The following is a 19,635-nucleotide window of genomic DNA, read 5'->3' as shown; positions in this document are numbered from 1 at the left end:
TACATTTCAAATGTTATGCCCTTTCCTGGTTTCCCCTCCGAAAACCCCCTGTTCCCTCCCCTCTCCCCCTGCTCAAAAACTCAACCACTTCTGCTTCATGCCCCTGTATTCCCCTACATTGAGGCATAGAACCTTCACAGGACCAAGCGCCTCTCCTCCCATTGATGACTGACTAGGCCATCCTCTGCTACATACACAGTTGGAGCCATGAGTCCCATCTTGTGTACACTTTGGTTGGTGGTTTAGTCCTTGGGAGCTCTGGGGGATACTGGTTAGTTCATATTGTAGTTCCTTCTATAGGGCTGCAAAGCGCTTCAGCTCCTTAGGTACTTTCTGTAGCTCCTTCTTTGGGAACCCTGTGCTCAGTCCAATGGATGGCAGTGAGCATCCACTTCTGTATTTGTCAGGCACTGGCAGAGCATCTCAAGAGACAGCTATATCAGGCTCTTGTCAGCAAGCACTTGTTTGGCATCTACAGTAGTGTCTGGGATTGGTGATTGTATATAAGATGGATCACCAGTGGGGCAGTCTTTGGATGGTCATTCCTTCAGTCTGAGCTCTGAACTTTTTGTCTGTAACTCCTTCCATGGGTATTTTGTTCTCCCTTCTAAGAAGGATAGAAGTATCCACACTTTGGTCTTCCTTCTTCTTGAGCTTCATGTGGTCTGTGAATTGTATCTTGGGTATTCTGTGCTTCTGGGCTAATATCCACTTATCAATGAGTGCATATCATGTGTGTTCTTTTGTGATTAGGTTACCTCACTCAGGATGATATCCTCCAGATCCATCCATTTGCCTAAGAATTTCATAAATTCACTGTTTTTAATAGCTGAGTAGTACTCCATTGTGTAAATGTACCACATTTTCTGTATCCATTCCTCTGTTGAGGGACATCTGGGTTCTTTCCAGCTTCTGGCTATTATAAATAAGGCTGCTATGAATATAATGGATCATGTGTCTTTATTACATGTTGGAGCATCTTCTGGGTATATGGCCTGGAGTGGTACACCTGGATTCTCAGGCTATGTCCAATTTTCTGAGGAACCATGAAACTGATTTCCAGAGTGGTTGTACCAGCTTGCAATCCCACCAGCAATGGAGGAGTGTTCCTCTTTCTCCACAACCTTGCCAGCATATGCTGTCACCTGCGTTCCTGATCTTAGCCATTCTGACTGGTGTGAGGTGGAATCTCAGGGTTGTTTTGATTTGCATTTCCCTAATGACTAAGGATGTTGAACAACCCTTTGGGTGATTCTCAGTCATTTGATATAACTCAGTTGAGAATTCTTTTTTTTAGTTCTGTATTCATTTTTAAAATACGGTTATTTGTTTCTCTGGAGTCTAACTTCTTGAGTTCTTCATATGTATTGGACATAGCTCTAGGCACTCAGAGCTATGAGTTTCCCTCTTAGGACTGTTTTCAATGTGTTGCATAAGTTTGGATATGTTGTGGCTTCACTTTCATTAAATTCTAAAAAGTCTTTAATTTCTTTCTCTCTCTCTCTCTCTCTCTCTCTCTCTCTCTCTCTTTCTTCTTTCTTTCTTTCTTTCTTTCTTTCTTTCTTTCTTTCTTTCTTTCTCTCTTTCTCTCTTTCTTTTTTTTCTTTCTTCCCTGATCAAGTTATCATTGAGTAGAGTGTTGTTCAAGTATGTGGACACTCTATTGTTTAGATTGTCATTGAAGACCGGCCTTAGTCCATCGTGATCTGATAGGATGCATGGGATTATTTCAATCTTCGTGTATCTGTTGAGGCCTGTTTTGTGACCAATTATATGGTCACTTTTGGAGAAGGTGCCATGAGGTGCTGAGAAGATGGTATATGCTTTTGTTTTAGGATAAACTGTTTTATAGATATCTGTTAAATCCATTTGTTTCATAACTTCTGTTAGGTTCATTGTGTCTCTGTTTCGTTTCTGTTTCAATGATCTGTCCACTGAAGCAAGTAGGGTGTTGAAGTCTCCTACTGTTATTGTGTGTGGTGAAATGTATGCTTTGAGCTTTAGTAAAGTTTCTTTCATGAATGTGGATGTGCTTGCATTTGGAGCATAGCTTTTCGAATTGAGAGTTCATCTTGGTAGATGTTACCTTTGATGAGTATGAAGTATCCCTCCTTATCCTTTTTGATAACTTTGGGCTGGAAGTCGATTTTATTCGATATTAGAATGGCTACTCCAGCATGTGTGTGTGTGTGTGTGTGTGTGTGTGTGTGTGTGTGTGTGTATGTATGTGTATTATGTGTGTGCATGTGTGTGTACATTAGGGATACAAAATCACTTTTAGTCCAGTCATACTATTGTACTACCACAGGTAATACATACTCAATTTGACTCTATAATATAGACATTACAATATTGTAATGAAGTTATTTGTTCCCATTGGGTGTGTTTCTAGAATGTGAGTGACTGAAGTCAGAGCCCATCACTATGCAGTTAGCACTTGTAAAAAAAAAAAAAAACATGTTGGGCATACTAGTGTATGTCTATAATCCCAGCACTTGGACGACTGAGGTAGGAGGATGAATTTGAGGTCAGTCAGGTATGTATAGTGGGTTTAAGGCTAGCCTAAGATACTGAGAAAAACACTGTCTCCAAAAAAATGAAGAAAGAAAAGTCCACTTACTCAATAAAATAGTTTAGAATTGTTGGAGTAATGGCTTAACTATGTGATTTCATGAGAGCTCCTCTAGGGCTATGACCTCAAGTGCCCCATTTATAGTTTAAATGACATGCCATAAGGTCTTGAAATCACTTACCCTCACAGTATATGTTCTTCCTCCAACTCTATCCCGGGCTTCCAGAACCAAGACATTAATTTTGTATTCTGACAATAGTTTGGCAGCAGCCAATCCTAAAGGCAAAATAATAGAGACAAAATGTTAACATCTAAATGCCAAACATCCCAGATCTACATAGAATCTGCTGATTTTGCTATTATTCTAAAAAAAAATTACCAGTATTATTAACTCTCATAAAGGATTCTCAAATGACTAGCTTATTCATCTTGTATTAAAGATTAGCTGTTAGAAAAAATGTAATCTTTTTGAACATGTTTTTTTGTTTTCTGGAATAGTCATACCGTACTTAGAGACTCTTCTCAGCCATCACCCAGAAATTGTAACTATATAAACATGGATAGGACTCAGGTTCCTAGATCTCATTTCCTTCAGTGGAGTCTAATATTCTAGACACTAAGATACTAGGAGCTGGGCTTAACTTCATTTATTAGCTCAAAGCTAAGAACAGGGTGTCATCTGTAAATACAAGCTTTTATTAAAGGTACATTTCAAATCCAACATTGTAGCAGTAGAAAAGACAATGTAAATTACCATTTTATCATGCTATCAATATGTATAATCATTTACGGTAACCTCAATTTAATCACCTTGCTCAGCAAGGGTTTCCAAAGTTTCTCCACTATAAAGTTATATAGTCACTTTCCTTTTAATACTCTACTCTTTGGAAGGAATGCTATACATATTCTACATTATACAATACAAAGCTGTGGTCTACCATTTTGAGGGAACTGTATATGAATTGTTGAGAATTCTTCAGCAGTACACATTTGGTTATTTTCCTCATTTATTTATTTAATCATTAGTATGGGCTCACAAATATTTCCTTTATACTTTAGTATATAATCCAATACTATATTATTTACTGCTGAAATTATTCACTGGGAGCTCTTTTAACTGGTTCCTGTGTGCCCCTTGACATTCCTCTATCAGTTTGTGTTTGTACATGTGCATGAACTTCCTTATTTCTTGTGCTATAGGATACCCCAGGTTCACAGTATCTTCCCTGCCTATCCTATCCTTGTTATCAGCATTTCTGTAGTGAGCCTTCATCTCTTTTGTTGGGGAATAAAATTAGAAACCAAAATGTGGTACTTCATGTGCTCATAATTACTGGAATACCCCTGCTTGCACAAACTTTCAGCTCTCACATTAAGGAAATACAGTGTGTATATACTTATTTATTATATTTCAAATGCTATCTGAATATTTGTTTATCTTCGCACCACCTGTTACAAAAGAAATCAACCATAGAGGTAAATATGATATAAAGAAAGGTTAATCAGCATGTTAGAAAGAAATAGAGTAACAGTAGAGATGATATTATTAAAATATCAAGATACATATTAATGTACCTAAAGAGAAGTGCTATTTAGAGTGATTATAAAATCCAGTAATTTATAACAGTACAAGTTTGTTGCAAAAACAAGAAGAACTTCAAAATAGTGTTTTTCTAATTAGCATATATGTGATGCTATCACCAGATCTGTTATCCTGGGCCTGTCAGGGGTGTAATGTAGTATAGGACACAGAGTACATCAGGTTGGTATAATTGGGATTTAACATGTAAATAAAGATGAATGAAAAGATTGAGTAAAAATCCCCTGTGACCCTAAATATGAATCTGAATGATCTTAAAATTTAAACAGGAAGTTATTTGAGAAAAATCAACTAGTGTTAGTCCTCAGATTCAATCAGGTTTTGTGTGTGTGTTGTTTGGTTTGGTTTTGCTAGAGATTGGGTCTATCTAGCTTAGCATCGTGAAGCACACCTACAGAATACCAGCACTTGGCAGCAAAGGGAGAGGATCTGGACTCCAAGGCCATCTATCCTCACACGTATTGTCAGTTTGAGGCCAGACCAGGCTACATAAGACCCTGTCCTCCAAAAATTACTTAAGATGAATAAAAAGTGGATCTATAGTGAACATACTCAAGCTTTTTGTCATTATTATATAAATTACATGAAAGCAATTTACACAAAATTTATATATTAGGTATTACAAGTAATATAGAGATGATTTAAAGTACATAGAATGATCATAGAGGTTCTATGTAACTATATTATTTTACATGAAAAACTTAAAAAATCCTCCAATTTTGGTACTCACACAGATTCTGGAACCAAATCTCCACATCACAGACATCAAAGAATGACTGTGTATGCAAAACATTCCTTCCATGATGCTGACTAAATGAATCTCAGTTCTTATGTCAATGGTAAAGACAATGACTAGTAAGTAATTTTAATGAAAAATAAAAGGTTTGAAGACGCAGAAGTGTTATTTTTTTTTTAATGCCTAGCAGGTAAAGCAGACAAACATTTGTGGTCTAGAAAGGCGTTGTCTTAACATTTTTTTTTTTTTTTTGAGACAAGGTCTTTCTATGCAGCGCAGGCTAACCTTTAACTGCCAGCAACCCTCCTGCCTCAATCTCTTGAGTGCTGTGATTACAGGCATATAGCAGTAAGTCCAGCTTCAGGGAAGCTCTTCTAATATAACAACTTTAGTTATGAGGTGAAGGAAAACAAAAGATGGTACCTACTATCAGATATAAGTCTCTGAAACTACACTCCTTAACTATTTTTGAACCTACTTTGTATATCATTGTGCATTCTACCCTCCTTCCAGTCACTTTGAAATTCAATGACCACTTTTAGAAAAAAAATAGATCTCAACTGAACATGGTGTAACATACCTGTAATTCCTTCACTGAGAAGGCTCATTCAGTAGGATTGCAATTTTGATGCTAGCCTGGCTGTGTAGCAAGACTATATTTACCAGGGAATGAAAGAAGTAATAGGAAGAAAGGAAAGAAAAAGGAAGAGGAAAGAGAAGGGTTAAAGATTATTTTTTAAAAAGTTGTCAGTAAAAAAATGAGTTATGAGGAAATAGCAAGAATTGTGTTTTCAAAATATGCTGTGAAATGTCTAGAGGTTCTATATGTGTGCTATAAACAGTGAGGCTAGCATGTCCAGATAGCAACTAATCAGGAGAAAAATAAAAAAGTTACAAGATATGAAGCTCAAGCAGGCCTTAAATTTTAGATTCTTTTGTCCTCAGCCTCCAAAGTCATGGGATTACAATGCCAACTTGATTTAAAAAACAAAAAAACAAAAACCCACTTCTTGAAAATATGAATGTATAATACAACTTTACTTTCTTAGAGTGAGCCTGGAATGTTGCAGGAGTCCAAATACTTGCTGCAACCACTACAAAAAACTACCCACTAAGAAACAAAACCATATTCATGTGGGTGAGTGTAACAGAATAGTTGGGTGTTTTTTGTTTGTTTGATTGATTGGTTGGTTGGTTGGTTGGTTGCCTGGTTGGTTTTGTTTGGTTTTGTTTGGGGTTTTGTTGTGTTGTTTTGCTTTGTTTTGGGTGAGATCCCCTTGTGTAGCCTCAGAGAGGTTTGCCAGCTTCTGCCTCTGCTGAAATTAAAAACATTCAGCAACATCCTTTGCAGTAGGGTGGATTTTACTGGTCAATCCCCCGGAACTTGTACATGTTAGCAAGGCCAAGAAAGGACCTCTGAGCTTTCTCAAGCCATTACATAACCTTTTTCTCAAGTAATCAAGAAAGCTTAACAAGGATAGGGTATCAGGTCAATATATATTTGGAATACTCTAAGTATTATCACCCCATTTTTCTAATTTTTAAACTAGCATCATGCTTGCTGACAGAAGAAAACAAAGAATATCAGTATGCACACATGCTTGTTACTAAGACATACAAACATTCTTGTCTGGATTTTGTGCTCACTATCAGATAAACCATTCCTTGTTTTTAAAAAGGCCAAATCTTACAATCCTTTCAATTTTAATAAGCTGAAAACATAGTGCAGTCTCAAGTAATAAATAGAATTAAACTAACAATTAACTTCAATTTGCCTGTAATTTAAAAGACTGGTTGTCTAGACAGTCTCAATTTATTTGATTATTGTCCAGCATTTATCTTCACTTTAGATAAACAAATCTCACCTCAGTTGGGAGATGTAATTACTTCTTAATTCATTATTTGTCCAATTCTTTTATTGAAATTTCAAATATACTACAAGTGTTCCACACAGACATTCTCAAATTCTGCACACTAGGAAAGGTTAAATTTTAAGCCATAATTCCCCCAAACATACTAAATACCATTCCTCAGATAAGATATCCCAAGGCAAAGTAATAGTGTTCTTAAAAGTTGCGATACTTATACTTCTCTCTTGATGATAAATCCCAGAGAACACTTTATATTAAAGGTCCTGAGCAGCAAAATAATAATAATCATCATCATCATTATCATTCAATTCAGCATTTCTTCACACTGTGCTATTCTTTTTTAAAAACCTGTATGTCAAAATACAGTTTGGAAAAACTGGCTTAATCACCTTTAAGATTGCTCAAATAGTTATAGTAGTAAATTCCCATAGGCAGGGCCCTAATTAAATAACATCCTAATGTCTATAACATGAGCTAAGTATGGGAGCAAAGCTTTGATATAGTTATGGATTTTCCTCTAATACCTCACAAAATTATTCTCTTTATTCTTAGAAGTGACATTTCTAACTTTTACTTTTGATCATTGCCCCCAGAATATATATAGTTAACTTCTTCCTGACTATTTTGTGATGTGGTCCCTGACCAACATAATTCTTGCATAATTGTACACTTGGACAATAAAAAGTATAATCAAACATCAGCTTACATTGAAGTTTGTAGGCAATATTCTCCAAGCCAGAAAAACAGAGAACCTCAGAAATTTTACTGCCACAGTGAACACTCCATTAACAAATGTTGAATGAATGAATGGATGAATAAATGGATGAATGAATGAATGAATGAATGAATGATAACACAGAATAAAAACGGTTTTAGCGTAAGCCACAGATCACAGCTAATTCATTTAATTTAGAAATGATCAATTTAAATGCCATCTTCATTCGAATTTATAATTTATCTAAAGTCCACAGCACATTTGTCAAGCATTATTTCCTCCATAAAGTAATTCCCTTATAATTTCCTGCAGGGAGAATTAGCTGTTCGCTCCCTGTGCCCCTGCCCCTGTGAAGTATCCTTAAGCATACACTGAATATCCCTCATCTTGTAGTGTTTAGAATCCCACGTCTTTTGAATTTCAGATTATGTTTAGATTTTCTTTATTTGCATATATAATTAGGTAACTGGGGGGGGGGTCTAAACACTGAGTTCAGTTTGTTTCATTATACACCATATATGTATGCATAGGCTTAAAGTAGCTTTATACGATACTTCTCACACACTTTCTGACTGTAACCTGTCATATAATATTAGATGCAGAATTTTCCATGTGGCACCATGTCAGCACTCAAAAAGTTTCAGATGTTTTTGTCTTCAAGTTAGGGGTACTCAGCCAGTACCAGCAGCACTTCAGATTCATAGCTATAACCCCTGCCTCATAGAGGGTCCTATGTATTACACAAGTTGCTGTATAGACAAATGAGCTAACAGATAAACTAGAGAACAAACACCCCCTGATCAAACTTGTCTCTTTAGTGTGGGTTAGAATTTTATCCAATGCCTTGAAAGGACAATGTTCTTTATAATCTATAATAAATAATAAAAATAAATGCACATTCAGTATCAACAGCTGCACTTAAAAATACATGATTTTAAATACTAATCTTGTAAAATGACTAAAAGGAATCTCATTTGCTGGGGATATAGCTCAGTTGGTAGACTGCTTATATAAGATGTATAAAGCAAGCCAAGGGTTTGATCCTCAGATCCTCAGCACAAAAAGAGCTGGTTTGGAAGCCCCCATACTTAAGACGTGGATACAGGGAAATAAGAAGTTCAAAGTCATCCTCAGCTACATGAGTTTGAAGCCAGTTTAAGCACATGGAACACTGTCTCAAAAAAAAAAAAAAAGGAGGGGGAAATAAACAGAACAAAAGAGAACTTATATTCATTAGTTTTCAATCTGAATATTTTAACAATTGCATCATAGTCTATTTACTAACTTTCTTATGTTATAAATAACATTTCTGTTTAAAACAAATTCTTAGAAACAAATTCTCATATAGCTCAAGCTGGTTTTGAACTTAGTATGTAGCCAAAGATGACCTTCAATTCCTGATCCTTCTGCCTCTACCTAAATGCTGAGATTACAAACATACATCTCAATATCCAATTGGATATGATATAATTTGTATGTTTTACCACTTCTGTCAGACATCATAATCAGGCCAAATTATACTGCAAGTCCTATAACACAGAAAAGGTTTCAGGAATGTATACTGTTAACCCAGTACAAAAGCAAATAAACTTTATGTCTGAAAATATGACCTTCTTTAAATGAAAAAGTCAAATAGCTTTCACCAGATTTTCAGAGGGTTTCTTTTCCCTCCATCTTCTTTCTCCTACTTCTCACTCTTCCCCTTCACCTTCTGTGGGGGGTGGGGGCCTATGTTACATTCACTCATGTGATCAACTGTGGAAGTCAGAAGTTGACTTGTATCTTCTTCTATTGCTTCACCAACATATATTTTGAAATTTCTGTCACTGTATCTGGAACTTGCCTTTTGGCTAGATTATCTGGCCCATAAGTCCCCAAGATCTGTCTATGTCCACAGCCCCAGTCCAAATCATCTCTCTCTGTTGTCAGTACTGGACTCATAAGATGTACGCCACCATACCTGGCTTTTTCTGTGGTTTCCAGGCTCTAATCTCAGGTCCTGATGCTGGTAGAGAAAACATTGTACCCACTGAGCCATTTCCCTAGCATCTTTTGGTTTTTGAAACAGGGTCTCACTCTACAGCTCAAGATGATCTGAAACTCACCATTTAGTCCAGGCTGACTTTCAACTTGAGATAATTATTTTACATCAGCTTTCTGAGAACTAGAGTTTAAAACATAAACTCCCATACCAAGATTTTCAGGGGTATGTTTGGTCCAAATTGTATAATCCCTATACGGCATCCTAAATTCACCATTATAAAAGGATATAGGATTAAGTGGCCTGAAGAGATGGCTCAGAAGTTATGAGAAAGTGTCCTCCTTACAGAAGAACTACATTCAATTCACCCACATGGTGATCTAAAACCATCCATAAGTCCAGTTTCAAGGGATTTCATGCTGGTTCTCAGACACCAGGCACATATATGGTGTGTGAGGCAAAAACAAAACAAAACAAAAAACCTGTATATATAAAATAAAATAAAATTAAATTAAATTTACAAAAAGAAATAAATAAAAGTATATATGGGCTGTCTAGATAGCTCAGTTGGTAAAGGTACTTGCAATACAGGTCTGGTGATCTGCGCTCAATCCACAGAACACACATAAAGGTATAAAAGAAAAACAGCATATGTGTGCTACGGTACTTGCATAGCCACAATCACCCTCACACACACACACTCACACACATACACACACACGCACACACACACACACACACACACACCATACCCAAAATAATAATAAACATTTAAAAGCAGATATGTTTGGCACATGAAAGTTGTCAAACCTAATAGGATATCCCACATTTTTCAATGGAACTGTCCATGAAGCAACAGCACTGTAATATAGTCACATGTGTAAATAACTATCAGATAACAGCACTAGATTATAGTACACCAAGCCTCAAAGTAAGTTACAAAGGTTACTATAGATCCATGGATAAGCCTTCAAAGGATTTAGGGAATAGAAAAGGATTGTCCTGGTGGGGTGGAAATATATATATATATTCGAGACAGGGTTTCTTTGTATAGCCCTGGCTGTCCTGGAACTCACTCTGTAGACCAGGCTGGCCTCGAACTCGGAAATCCACCTGCCTCTGCCTCCCAAGTGCAAGGATTAAAGGTGTGCGCCACCACTGTCCGGCCTGGAAATATCTTTAAGGATCAAAAGTCTAGTCATGCCAGTGAAATTTCTGTGACATTTGATAATTCATCCACCTTTCTGAACGTCCATTTTGGTCCTTTTGAAATCATATGAGCAGTTATTAAGCCCCTCAGACATGGTTAATATATAATAAATTCTCAAAGTTAATCACTTTGTTTAACCTCTTATTGACACTTTTGCCCTGCTCAGTCAAATACTGTTAATAAGTGGAGTTTTGTTTACTTTGGCTTACCTACTGGAGAAGTGCTTTTAAACAACTAAGAGAAACCATGGGGAAATGTGAATGCATATCTGAAAAGAGACCAGGGGACTGATTTAAGCTCCTATAGGGTTTCAGTATAAAAAAAAATGCAAACAAATTTCAGAATAAAGCATGGAAGGAAACAGTGCTAAGGAATGATGCAAAAGTAAAACCAAAGATAAAAACCTTTATGAAGCTGATTATCAAAAAGAAAAAGAAAAAATACTGAAAAATATGTAGAAAACATACATGTAATGTAATCCAACTTTTTTTTTCTTGAGATCTTATTTCTAGGATCTCATGTATCCCAGGATGGCCTCAATCATATTAGGTGGATGAATATGACCATGAACATCTGATCCTCCCGCTTTTACCTCCTGAGTGAAATTACAGGTGTATGGTACCATGCCTGTTTTATGCAGTGCTGGAGACAAAACCCAGGCTTCAGTTATATTGCCAATCTCTCTGTCAACTGAGCTATATCCCTTGCCATCTCCTTTTTTTGCAGTATTTGGGATTGAATCCACAGTTTTGCCTATAGCAGGTATGTGTGTATTTTATTGCTAAGCTACACTCCCATTTAATCCTATTACTAAATAACAAAATCACAATTAAAAGACTTTAAATTTCCCTAATTCACAATGCTAGATAATAATATAAGGACTGTGTTACCTAAAGGAAAACACAAATCATTGCTTAAAATTATACATTTGTCACAATACAAATGTATTAGATCAAATGGCCTAAACAATCAACTTGTCTCAAATTCTCACAACATTTAGAAAATGTAATATATTTTTGTAAAGTTCTAATCATCCAGTCTTAAAAAAAAACTTATTATGAAATCTATGCATCTCAAATATGCATGCATATTCACCAGGCAAATACTTATAAAATGTATACAGTTCTAAATCACAGGGTTTTGTGGTTTACAAGTTCCACTATGTAAAAAAAGCTACAATAAATCCTCATGATTTCTGGCTACAGCCAAATCCAATTACTGTAAGATCTTTCATGTTAAAACATCTCGCCACTACAACTACAAAGATTACTGGGTACAATATTCATCAATAATGTATTATGACATACCTTTGCTCTGTACTTGGTCTCTGTGGTCCATGTAATTATATTATGCTTATAGTCTTATAAAAACATTTATCACATTAGCTGAGAGTTATATAAAAATCGAAATCAACTAGCACTGATTAAATGTTAAACATGATCATTCAATGTCAGATCTTCCAAAAGTACATTTGACCATTTGAAAAAGAAAAGATTTTTTTACTCTGAATTCCAATAAATGTAACTCTTATATCACTGTTCAAAAACAACAAAAAATAGTTTACACAATAGAATGAAAGTATACTCATGGGTTTTTTTGTTTGTTTGTTTTGTTTTGTTTTGTTTTGTTTTCGAGACAGAGTTTCTCTGTATAGCTCTGGCTGTCCTGGAACTCACTTTGTAGACCAGGCTGGCCTCGAACTCAGAAATCCACCTGCCTCTGCCTCCAGAGTTTTTAATGAAAAAGAAAAATCAAACTAAATACAAGAAGTATACTAAAAGACACAAAATTCTCATTCTCATTGATCCTCAGTATCCAATAACTAAGCTATCAAAAACTAGTACCCTCATTTAAAATGTAAGCTTTTTAAAAATCACTGCAAAGCAACATAGTATGTGCCACCCTGTTCTGGGTTAAAATTTTAAGATGGTCCTCATAGAAATGATTTTTACAGGTGATATATTTCAGAAAGGGAGAAATTTCAGTATGTAGAACTCAATATATTAGTTTTCATGAAAAATGTCTTTTCTATCTTAGATCATGAAAAAACTCAATCCCTGTTAGTTTAATACACTACCAGGTTCTAGGCAGCTGGAGCTCTCAATTTTTATAGTAAAGCATGGCCCATAGATAAAAATATGTAATGTTTTATAAATATATAGTGAGAGTTCTTTCTACATGATATTTGGTATTTAATTGAAAACAAACCATTTTATTCACCAGGAACCATGCAGCATTCTGACTAAGGCATTTTCATTATATATGTTTTGACCCTTCACAGTTCAGAAGCATAGAATCCCCATGCACTTAGCACACTGAATATCCAAGTAGCTCACATGATCACATTCCTAGAGGCCCAAAAGAAAACTATTTTCCTTCCCTGGTCATGTGCTTACATTAAGTACTACTTGTCTTTTTCATATACCCTCGTGGCCCTAAAGCAATGCTCCTCTGGTATCTACTGTTTGGTATGACTTTTTTTTTTCAATTGTTTTATCACCATCTATTATAACAAATCATACTTCTTTCTCAAGGTACCAATATTTTGTTAATACTCATAACAATATTTATCTCATTGTATAAAAGAAAAGTACATAACAACTATAGATGAGGCTCATTTGGTAGTGTTCATCTAGTATGCATGAAGCCTGTGTTCCATTACTAGTAATGCATGAAAAATAGAAAAAGAAAAAAATCCTGGGTGTGGTGGCACACCTATGAGCCTCGCACTCAGGAAGTAGAGACGAGTGAATTAAAAGGTCAAGATCATCCTTGGATATATGGTGACTTCAAATTATGCCTAGACTATGTAAGACCCTATCTCAGAAATAAATAAAATAGATAAAAGGATATATCAAAATGATAGAAAAGATGGTATCCTAGAAAAGAATCAAAGAACTGCAGCAGATATGTTGAATCTGCAATATTTGAGTGCAAAATATCAGTGAGAAGATAAGCTATGGGATATGAGTTTAGAGAAAGAAAAGGATTTAAATTAAAGATTTAAAAGCTTTCTACAGATAAGGGAACACTGGAGGAATATAATAAGAAAGAGAGTATAAGAGCCCAGGAGTGACTTACAGCAGAGCCTTGAGGTAATTTCAAAAATGGAAAAGGTATGATCAATGTATGATAAAAGTTCAGAATTCAATAGTGTCACAGAAAACCTGGAAAGTATTTCAAAAGGTCTGGGTTACAGATTATGGATTATACCAAGGGCCATTTCCCTTCATAACTACTAAGACAAGATTAAAAATATAATTACTATAATGGACAGAAAATAGGGTGTCATGCTTGTTAGAAATGTTTTATGTTTTAAATGACAAAATAGAGATATCATTATTCTTTGTATAAAGATAAAGCTTCCTAATGTGAATAAATTCTGAATGTCATTTAGAATCTGTAGTCTTCTAGGAGGTATGTTATGTTACAAGCATAACATTGCAAATGCTATTTATTGACCATAGATTATAGTTAAATAGGTACCATATCAAGAATATTCCAAAGCATTTAAAACTGACACAAAGCTACTCTTGTTTGAAAAGCCTACTCCCTTGCTTTGGAGTGTATCTTAACTTCCTTACAGATTGCCACTGACCCTTATCGCTTGTGCTTAAAATTCATGTTAATAGTAATATCATTTTTAAAAAAAAATATTCTCTAACTCTGCTTCAGTGACTCTATAAACTTGATTCAGGAGCTTGGAAAGATAGCAACACCTTTAATTCTAGCACTTGGGAGATGGAAGCAGGAGAATCAGGAGTTCATGGCAGCCTCAACTACATGATCAATGCAAAATATTGAAGCCAGCCTGAATTACATCAGACCTTCGTCAAAACAAACAAAGAAACTGAGAGATTATATCATGGGAATCATACCATGGGATATGACTAGCATACACAAAGAGACATGTGGAGTTCCCCAGAATGCTCTTGCCTATTTATGAAACATAAAGCCTGTACATAATACCTGAGTCAGACAGGCATCCACATCTATGTTAGTAATAATTCATTTTGGATGGCAACACAGACAAAAAGCAATGTTTCTAGTCAGTTTGGCTGCTACAATCTCTCAGATCTGACTGGTAAAAATAACACTTAGGGCAAGTTCCACTGTTGCTGGTGAACTGAAAGTTTGTGTCTGGACTAAAGAAGCACGTGAATTATTGAGAGAAAAGAAGTTCTTTATGCCCTCCTCCCCTGAAATGTACTAATAATTCCCAAGAATAAATACAGAATTTTTGCGGCACTTCATATAATTTAGATGCTCTCTTTAAGAAATAAAAAATCAATACGCCAGGTACTTGGTGGGGCGTAGCCAGGAGGATTAGAAGCCCAAAGCCATTCTAAGTACACAGAAATTTCAAGTCCAGCCTATGCTATATGAGACCCTGTGTTAATCCACCACCACCACAAAACAAAAGAAAGCAAAAGTTTTACATGACTTAGTATAGAGCTGGTATTTGGAATGAGAATCAGAACGGACCTAGAGTTTTAAGGTTCATCAGCTACATGATAAATACACTCTGCTGATATCTAAATATGAACAGTCAAGTATGAAAAGGAAGAAAGACCAAGCAATTAGACAAAAGAAAAACAAAATATGTGGCTGGGGATATAGCTCACTTGATAGAATGTTTGCCTACCATGCATAAAAGAAGCCCTGGCATTGATCCCCAGTACTACATAAGGCAGGCATAATATCCCACATCTGCAATCTGAGCACTTGGCAAGTAGATGCTAGAGAATCAGAAATCAAAGTTCATCCTTAGCTACATGTTAAATTGGATGCCAGCCTGAGATTCATGAGACACTGTCTCATAAAAATTTTAAAAAGGCAGGCTGGAGAAATAGTTCAGCTATTAAAGGCTAGACCAACATCAAAAACAATTTAAAAGACAAAGCTTTCTTTAAGGAACACTGGGGACAAACCAAGAAAAGGAAAAGAATAAAATTCCAGCAAAACAGCAAATTGTGGTATAGCATTAATCGATGTATACTACAAATTATCATCATATTTCTACTTCAATGATCAACAACCACATTGCTTCTAGGGTAATTGCCTAAAGGAACCAGATTTTTGAAAACACCAATCCACTAAACTGTAGGCACTCAACAAGTGTGGAAGGAAGGAAGGAAGGAAGGAAGGAAGGAAGGAAGGAAGGAAGGAAGGAAGGAAGGGAGGATATATGTTCCCTTTTCTTACTGTCCACAAGGATTTGCTTCCTTCTGATACTGCAACACACAGGCCTATTACTTGCTGCCACTGGCTAGGATAGCCAAAGGAACAGTCCATACCAATCTGATAATTAGACTGTTTATCCTGAACAGGCTGAGTCCAAAGCTACCTATATCTAAAATAACTATATAAGCACGTTTATGGTCTACTCAAAGGGAACATATATTAAAATAGATACTGTGGGGGCACCCTATTTACTCCTTCCTACTGTCTTTCTCCCTCTAAATTATATCTTGCACACATCTCTGAAATTATTAACACTTGAGAGAAAGGGCTTGGACTTCTACCTAGAGACAAAGAATAACTCCTAAATTTTTACAATGACAATATAGGTGGCAATTTAATATACATATATTTATGAGGTCTCCAGGAAAATAGAGAAAAAAATTTCATCTTCCCCTTACTTGATGAGCCATTTAAGCCAATACCACAGGACAAGATTTAGACAGTGCAGCTCTCAGCAAAAGCATACAAGAGATTCCCTTTGAACAATTCACTACACTTTTATACAAGTTCTGAAAAAAACCCAGCAGGAATACGTTGAAACTTCCAGCTCTTTAAAAAAAAAATTACTTTTTTCTAAAAGATGCTGTCTCCGTATTTTTTTTTTTTTTTTTACCTACTCACTTTCTAAGCAATGGTGCTTCAGAGAAGAACTGAACTGAACTAATCCTACTACTACTTCAGTAGTACATACATAGACTGGCTGTTGTGCTATTCAGAGGAGAGGATGTGAAGTCAGGGAGGCTAAGCAACCACCTATAGAATTGGAAGTGAAGGTCTTAAATGGGAGAAAACAGGTCTGTGGCTTCCCAGGGAGGTATTCAGACACCAGGACAGTTACTGAAACTCTTAAGCCACAGTTGCTTGGTTTTGTAAAATAGCAAATGTGTTGCCAACCCACCACACTGTTGAAGACAGGGGAAACTCATGTAATCTGCTAAATGTAATTGCAAAACAAGAGCTAATTAATCATTAGTATTAAGTAGTTAGGAGTCAAATTATTTTGCCTCCCTCCACCAGTGTATGCAAAGGGACAAGCCCCTGCTCCCATCTGGCAGGATCTGGGGCCCTGTTATAGTTAACACTCACACGGAGGAGAAAGACCCTCCCAAACACAACAGGGACACTGCAAGTTCCCTACCCCTGGTCATCTAGGGCCCCTTATGCTACTATTAAAGATCCAAACTAACCTGAGATGCCGCCTCCAATCACGACTACGTCGAACATGTGGCCTGTGATACTGGGCTTCTCCAGATCCGTCATGGTTTGGGTAAAATTCTCCCGAGACTTGGGTTTAAAAGGGGGGACCGCCCAGGGTGGAACAGACCCTTGTACCGCCCCTTGACTGAAGTCCGAGGGCGGAGCTGATGTATCTATCCATACCCGGGAAGAGCCCGGCCCTGAAGGCGGAGCGCGCTCTTGTGCAAAAGCTAGGGGAGCGCTCAGGGGCGGAGCTGATCCTTGCTGAGATACCCAGGGAGAGCCCCATACGCAGGGCAGGGATGGCCCTAGCATAGGCACTTGAGAGGCATGGAAAGGAGCGGGCCCTTGATCATACAGTGGAGGAGATATGGATATAGGACTATCGAGTGACATAGGCAACAGGGATTCGTCACGGGGAGCGGAAAGTGTTGATGGTGATAACCAAGAAGAGGCTGATACAGAATGCCTGAGAGAATCTTCTGCCGATTCTAGTGGGGAGTTGTCTGGTGTGTCTGGCAGGGATGTGCTTCTGTGCATAAGATGTTCTGGTGCCAATCCCCAGGAGGGGCGACACAATACGGATGGAAGGGATGGAGTGGGCTCCACTGCCGACCCTTGGGGAGTGCTGGTCAGTGAGGCAGGGATAGACCCCAGTTCTGACTCAACAGAAGTGCTAAGTATAGAAGCCATGGAGGACACTTGCACAGAAGCCAACGAAAATCTTTGCCCAGATAGGGATGAGTCTGGCATTGGGATGGATCCTACTGTGGATATGCGCTGAGAGAAAGAGCTAAGGAGGGTGGAGTCTGAGGCAACTGTGGGGACCTGAACGCCCCGATGGTGAACGCGGAGGCCCTGGGCATTCCTCTGGCCAAAATTATCACTGAGGCTCTGAGGGATGTTGAGGGCACTCGAAGGACTCCCCTGCTCCTGAATGGATTCGTTCGTCCGAGTCGAGGGAAGGGGTTGGGAGACGGTCCGCCGCAGAGGGTGGGAGGACTCGAACGAGCTGGCAGAGCTACTACTGCCTGCATGGGACTTCTCCACGTGGGTCTGGGAAATGGCACTCCGGGCTCCGGGGGCCAAATCCACCTCACGCCCCCGGCCACCGCGGCCACGCGTGACGCCCCTGCCTGGGGGGAAGGCCTTCTTTTCTGACATAATTCTCACAGCGGCGGGAAGCCGCGAATGGCTACCCTAAACCACCCCCATCAAGGGCGCTCCGCTTTCAGGGCCCAGCCATTTGTTACCAGTCCGCACTCAGAAGCCTAACCCAAGCGCGCCCGGCCCACTGGGAGGCGGGAAGATGCGGCGTCAGCGCGGCGCAGCTCCGCCTCTCCCACCTGCAGGCCTCATTTGTAGGCCGCCCGTTGAGGCCGGGCGATACCACTATGACGCGGAGGGGGCGTGTCTGTGGGCGGAGTCCACGTCAGCGCTCGCGCGACGATGAGTCTTATTAGCCTGAAGCTTTCACGGTATTCTCTTTTATCTAAAAGTAATGTGAGCTGGGGCGCGCTCAAGAAAGCCTATATTTTAAGGAGACAAACCCGAAGGGAGAAATGGGGGGACTCTACCCAGCTCAGTTTGGTTTAGCCCTCTGGTGACGTCACGAGGAGGTGTTGTCCTCGCAGCCCTGCAGGGGTCTCCGACCTGGGGGGGTGGGGTGGGGCAAACCGCCACTCCAACGGAAAGGTTCTTGGAATTCTTTGGTGTGTTTATATCTGAACATATCTAACCACAATCTCAGGAACTATGCAAGAAAAAAAATAACTCAGCTATCACAAATTGTTACCGAGATTTAGACAGGAAAGCTAAGGGATGCCTAAGGTGAAAATAAAACAAGAAAATATGCGGAGCGGTGTAAAACATAGTGGCACACACTTGTAATCCAAGCATTTTGGATTCTGAAACAGAAAGATTGCAAGTTAGGGGCTGGTCTACTCTAGTGTGAGTCCAGGTCCTAGGGGTAGGGGGATGGCCACGGAGTGAGGAAGAGTTAGTGAGGGAAAGGAGAATTTAGTATCCTTAAACAAACACTGTTATTTATTATAATTATATATATATATATATATATATATATATATATATATATATATATATATATAATTTTATTTGCTGAAAAGTTCCATACTTACAAATTAACGTATCTCGATCATCTCCATCCCTCCCACTACCCAAAACACCTTCGTTATTATTTTTCTTTTAAAGATGCAGTGTCATAGTTTCACTGTGTTGATTGAATTGGCCTCTAGTAGTTCAAGGGATCCTCTTCTTTACCTTACCTTAAGCTCTCTATTAGCTGGAGCTATATGTAAGCCTTAACATGCAAAGATTCTGGAACATTCATGGGGATGTTAGTTCTGTGAGCTTCAATATGTTTACACAATGAAGCACTAAATTAAAATTTTATTACATTTATTTCTATTTATTTTGTGTGTGCTAGACTCAGTTCCCTCCTAATACCACGTGGGTCCCAGGGATGTAACTTAGGTCATCAAGTTTGGCA

General features: G+C 37.9%; 1 protein-coding gene across 1 annotated transcript in view; it reads right to left on the bottom strand.

Annotated features, from left to right (window-relative positions):
• The window catches only part of Maoa (monoamine oxidase A), a 68,115-nt gene extending 50,783 nt beyond the window's left edge, over positions 1-17,332 (bottom strand). The window contains exons 1-2 of the mRNA NM_173740.3: positions 17,117-17,332; positions 2,754-2,848 (exon numbers count right to left, since the gene is read on the bottom strand). Of these exons, the coding sequence (NP_776101.3) occupies positions 2,754-2,848; positions 17,117-17,189 (168 nt within the window). The 5' untranslated portion in view covers positions 17,190-17,332. The remainder of the gene's footprint in view (positions 1-2,753; positions 2,849-17,116) is intronic.
• Between the last annotated feature and the right edge of the window lie 2,303 nt (positions 17,333-19,635).

This window comes from Mus musculus, chromosome X (assembly GCF_000001635.26).
Source record: "Mus musculus strain C57BL/6J chromosome X, GRCm38.p6 C57BL/6J".
NCBI classification, from domain to species: Eukaryota; Metazoa; Chordata; class Mammalia; order Rodentia; family Muridae; genus Mus; species Mus musculus.
The sequence above is the reverse complement of the archived record's forward strand: the minus strand, read 5'-3'. Positions and strand labels throughout refer to the sequence as shown.